The sequence below is a fragment of the Galeopterus variegatus genome, unplaced genomic scaffold (genome assembly GCF_000696425.1).
Source record: "Galeopterus variegatus unplaced genomic scaffold, G_variegatus-3.0.2 Scaffold8714, whole genome shotgun sequence".
NCBI classification, from domain to species: Eukaryota; Metazoa; Chordata; class Mammalia; order Dermoptera; family Cynocephalidae; genus Galeopterus; species Galeopterus variegatus.
This window is the reverse complement of record NW_007734825.1, coordinates 16,580-22,263: the sequence shown is the minus strand read 5'-3', so window position 1 is coordinate 22,263 and position 5,684 is coordinate 16,580. Positions and strand designations below refer to the sequence as shown.

The 5,684-nt window shown below is 41.8% G+C and overlaps 1 protein-coding gene across 1 annotated transcript; it reads left to right on the top strand.

Annotated features, from left to right (window-relative positions):
- The first annotated feature begins 742 nt into the window (after positions 1-742).
- LOC103608704 (chromosome unknown open reading frame, human C1orf192) lies at positions 743-4,642 on the top strand. Its single transcript, XM_008593104.1, has 5 exons — positions 743-809; positions 2,066-2,128; positions 2,325-2,405; positions 3,090-3,266; positions 3,839-4,642. Exons 1-5 carry the CDS (start codon positions 783-785, stop codon positions 4,130-4,132), a joined length of 642 nt encoding a protein of 213 aa, XP_008591326.1. The 5' UTR covers positions 743-782; the 3' UTR covers positions 4,133-4,642.
- Positions 4,643-5,684: the final 1,042 nt, after the last annotated feature.

Below are 5,684 nucleotides of genomic sequence, written 5' to 3'. Positions count from 1 at the left end.
AGTCACTTCTTAAACATTGTTTCTTTGTTATTCTGCCTAAGAAAATGAAGTAATGGGCCCTATAAGCAGGATCTCATGAGTACTGAGTACCTACTAGGCTATGACATTGTCTAGACACCTTATTCACTTTATCTCACTTACCCTGTAAAGGCAGGCTCTATTATCTCCACAATAGAAATGAGACAACAGAAATTTAGTGAAAGGAAGCCAGGTGCTTAATGCCATATAGCTCCTATGCACCCATGTTGAATGAGGACTATAAGTTTGGCTCTGGTAACTGACCTTCACAGCTAAAATATAAAACTATTTAGGAAGTATGAAAAGATGGCTTGTACTCATAGTGTGCCCTTATGCCTGTGATATTCAGCCTCTGAATGTCAGCGTAATTTTAAAATAATGTCAAATTCCATTTTCTAGCAAGTTAATTATAAGGGAGTTATGTCTGAAATGGCACTGCCTTGTCAGTCATTTCTGTTTACCTATTTACTTCTGTCCGGAGTGTATTTGTGAAGAGTTCCTTACAATCAGTTGTTTTATGAAAGTCAGCATACAACCACAATGACATTTAAGCACAGGACCGTTAGTCTATATCTTTAATAAATGTACCAATTAAGAAAAAAAAAAAAGAAAAGAAAATGAACCTAAGTTTAAGAGGGAGAGGATGGGGGCAGTGTGAGCCAAGGAAATGAATAAGGGAGAGGCAGCCTCTGCTGATTGGGAGGTAGTCCCACGAGGGCTGCCTTCTGTGGTTGCCAGGCAACGAGCATAAACAGCACAGGATCATGGCCACTAACTACAGTGCCAACCAGGTAAGTCTCTTTCTTCATCTCCCTAACATTTAATTTTGACTTCCAGATTCTATCTTTGTACTGACCTCTCCCATAGGATTCTGACCACAGAACAGATAGCAGAGAGTGGGATGAGATAGTACTTCACTTCCTCAGGATAGAGAGGGCTCAGGGATAAGCAAAAGGTATCACTGGGTTAAATTTGTAGAATATAAACCAGAGGTTACCAGTTTTTTTCTGTAAAGGGACAGAGTAATATTTTAGGCTATGCAGGCCAAGTGGTAAAGTCAAAGATATTATGTAATACATCTTATGTAAGATATTAGTAATATATATAAATAACATAATATGCAATATACTTACATAATGAAAGAAAACATTTTTCCATTAAATTCTTGACAAAATTTGGGCCGGCCCGTGGCTCACTCGGTAGAGTGCGGTGCTGATAACACCAAGGCCCCGGGTTCGGATCCCATATAGGGATGGCCGGTTCGCTCACTGGCTGAGCGTGGTGCTGACAACACCAAGACAAATCCCCTTACCGGTCATCTTTTAAAAAAAAAAAAAATTCTTGACAAAATTCAAAATATACTGAGTGAAATTTTTTGTACTGTTAATGAAAAGAATGGAATTCTTTTGGGGTGAGGAAAATTTTCACTTAATTGGGATTCAAAGTTAGTATTCCCTTTTATCAAATCAATTGTGAAAGTTCATTTATAAAAACCATTCTTAGCTCTCAGGCCATCCAAAAACACCAATATGGATTTGGCCCATGGGTCACTATTTACCAACCCCTGATCTAGACCAGTGATGCCCAATAAAAAGGATGTGAGCCACAAAATGTAATTTAAAATTTTCTAGTAGCTTCACGATCAAAAAATTTTAATTAATTTTAATAATATATTTAGTTTAACCCAATAAATTCAGAATATTATTTCAACACTTAAGTAGTATTTTAAAAATTATAATCAGATAGTTTACATACTCTTTTTTGGTACTAAGTCTTCAAAATTCAGCATATTTTATACTTACAAAGCACTTCAGTTTGGACTAGTCACATGTCAAGTGCTCAACAGCTACATGTGGCTACTGGCTCCATGTTGGACAACACACATCTAAACAAATTACGCCCTTGTTAAATTAACCTAAGCTAAAGCCTACATGTTTGTTCAGGTCTTCATCTTCAAATCTAAAGAACTATGCCTTGTCATCATTTCCTGGGCTTGGAGCCTTTGAGCCTTTGAGCCTCACAGAGATTCTTATCTTTCTCTCCACAGTATGAAAAAGCTTTCTCACCCAAATATCTGCAGAACTGGTCTCCCGCCAAGGCAACAAAAGAGGTATTCCATTTCAGTGCACCTACAAGGCCACTAGTTCTTTATGTCACATTCTTTGTGATTCCTGGTCACCTAACTCCTTTTAGCCTTCTCTAAACTTCCATATCCTCCTCTCCCCACACGCTTAAATTCAAGCCCCTCAGATACTTCCTCCCTCTTTTGCACTCACAAGTACTTCTCTCTTCCACCTCTACCCCAGAGTATCTCTTCCCATGAAGGCTACACTCAGATTATCGCCAATGATCGTGGTCACCTATTGCCTTCAGTGCCCCGTTCCAAGGTGAGATACCCACCTCTATTTCTTTTTTTTTTTTTTTAAAGATGACTGGTAAGGGGATCTTAACCCTTGAGTTGGTGTTGTCAGCACCACACTCTCCAAAGTGAGTGAACCGGCCGTCTCTGTATGGGATCCGAACCCATGGCCTTGGTGTTTATCAGCACCACACTCTCCCAAATGAGCCATGGGCTGGCCCCCCCATCTCTATTTCTATCAAGAGGTAAAGAATTGAGGGAGGCATAGCACTGGGAGATTTGCAATCTCCCACAGGCACTATCTCAAAAATTAAAGTTCAGTCTTCACTTTGTAATGTGTATGCCGCCAAACTTCCAGTCAGCTTATCCAACAGGACAGAATTGTATGCAGCCCCAGAAATCCTTAAACTGATGAATGATCAGTTTAAAAGAATACCTTCAGATGATGATACTTATGTAGTAGGTACTCCTTTGCCACATTTAGCCTAAAAATGCAGAATTTAAGTTGGTAAAGTGAAGGGGATAAAAAAAAATTAAGGTAACCTAAAGGAGGGATGGAGAAAAGGAAGAGTGGGGAGATTATGCTTTTAGTTTTGTTTCATTACCATGCATTCCCAAAGGTAAAGAATGGAAATAAGATGAACAGAGGTCCTGTCAATAGGTCAGTTACTGGGGTGAAAAGCCCTGCTGAGGAATAACCTTTTCCTTTTAGGAAAATCCTTGGGGTTCCTTCATGGGCACCTGGCAAATGCCTCTGAAGATACCTCCTGCTCGGGTGACCCTGACCTCCCGTACAACTGCTGGTGCTGCCTCCCTTACCAAATGGATACAGAAAAATCCTGATTTACTGAAGGCCTCCAACGGGCTGCGTCCTGAAATCTTAGGCAAGGTAACTATTCTTCCCATTTAACCTCAAACCCTCTTTTCTCCATTTATTTTCAACCTCAAAAAAAATCCTATTGTTATACACCACTATCCCAGCAGGGGGAACCTCTAACCAACTCTGTCATATCATGTCTAGTCCCTAATCACCTTTTGAGGCCTAAAGGGATAAGTTAATAGGGACATCTTACCTGACCCCCCGCCCCCTTAGTAGAAAATGATCTAATCTCAAGGGGAGTTAGGGGTATCAAATTTATTTTTTTATTTTTTATTTTTTTTAAAAAGATGACCGGTGAGGGGATCTTAACCCTTGACTTGGTGTTGTCAGCACCACGCTCAGCCAGTGAGCAAACCGGCCATCCCTATATGGGATCCGAACCCGGGGCCTTGGTGTTATCAGCACCGCACTCTCCCGAGTGAGCCACGGGCCGGCCCAGGGGTATCAAATTTAACTCTTGTTTGAAACCTGACCTTTTGACCATGGTATGGGGAGAAAGGGAGTTAGAATTCTGAGGTGGGTTGGGAAAGATGTGGGCCTTACCAGAAACATAATTGTTTCTCTCACTCCACCCCTGACAGCCCAATGATCCAGACAGTCAGAAGAAACCTAAGAAGTCTACCACAAAAACTGTACAACAAGCACCAAGTCCAATTGTAATTCCAACCTCCCCAGCTATTAACCTCAATTCCCCAGATCAACTCCAAAGTCCACATCCCTCTGCAGGTCATACTCCAGGTCCCCAAAGCCCAGCCAACTCTCCGAAGAACCCACCTGGAAACCTATGCATGCTAGATCACTGGGCAGGTCCTAATGTAGCTGAGATCCAGAAATGCAAACCTGGAACTTCAGAAGGAACCAAGGAGCCACAATGAGAAAACCTGTTAGAGACTAAGTAAAGTAAAGATCCCCAGTCAGGAATGTGAAAGAGGGTAATTATGGGGTGGTAGTAAAGGAAATTTGGAAAATAAATATTGTTTGTTAAAGCTTTTATTGATCTGGATTTTCTCCATCTGCTATGGCTGCCTCTGATAAGCCATAACGAGAAGGAAGGTTGGGGGAAACAGAACAGAGAAAAGAACATGACAGGGGTTTGGGATATAACACATTTCTATAAGAATTGAGTCAGTTATACTCCAGAAATGACCAAGAGAAAGTTGGTCTTAATCACAGCAAAAGGGCAGAACCTCAAAGAACCAGTCCCTCACCCTTACCCACTCATCTTTCATACTGAGCATGCACAGCTAGCAACTTCAAAATTAGAAGTAGATTTGTTTAGTAGAGTATGTGTATGTGTGTTTGGAGAAGATGGGGAAGAAAAAATATGAAAAACCAAAGTAGACACTATCCTTGTCTAAGACTTTATATGTAAGCAAAAGTAAAAATATAGTTTGAAAACTGAAGATGTGGGAGTAATTGGCAGACAGAGAATAAAAACAAAGTAAGATGGTAAGTAGAAATTTAGGGCAGAACAACAAACAAGATGCTCTGCCACACCCCTCCTCCCCCTTCAATCACCTACATGGTAAGAAGCCACCAAAAAAGTAAAGAAGTCCCCTATTTCTGTGCCTCCAACATCTGTATGTCATTGACCCTATTCTGCATCTTCTTGGCACTGGCTATTAAATTTAACGCCTTTGCCAAACCTTTCCAGTCCCAGTGCCAAAGTGTTCCCTCACGAACACCTGTCCTTCACTCCAAGGACAAAGTAGAGGACAGCTGGTCTAAGATGGAAGAAGGGTACAAGGACTTCCCAGGGCCAGTCTAGCAAAAAGGAGAAGTGATCATTACTTAAGACCAAACACGGGGCCGGCCCGGTGGCGCACTGCTACAGTGCGCTGCTTGGGAAGTGCGGTGGCGCTCCTGCCAAGGGTTCGGATCCCACATACAGACCAGCCGCTCACTGGCTGAGCGAGGTGCGGGAGCAACACCGAGGGTTGCGATCCCGTTGCCGGTCCCGGTCCGGTACGGGCGCGACACTGAGGGTTGCGATCCGTTGCCGGCCACGAAAAAAGACAAAAAGAAAAAAAAAAAAGACCCAACACTATTTTAGGATGAAGACTGTTGACACAGCAGGTCTCCACTGTCTTAGCTTAAGTAAGGCCCTTCTAGCCAACTGACACCAGCTACAGTCATTATTACTCTTCTTCAACCCATGGTTTTACTTAATTGGCCAAAAACTCAGAGTGACAGACAACATAGATCTCTCATCCCAGAGTTTCCAAAGACTATCAAAACAGCACTACTGCCAAGGCATTTAGGGACCCAAAAGCCTGGCTCATATAGATTATAAAAGCAACAAGATCTCTCATTAAATTACAAGTTTTTGCCAGATTTTCAACAATCCCTCCTTTTTTTTTAATCTCTACTCTCCTTTCTCCCCAAATCTACATACTTAGGTCATCATCCCTTAGCTGTCACCTCCAC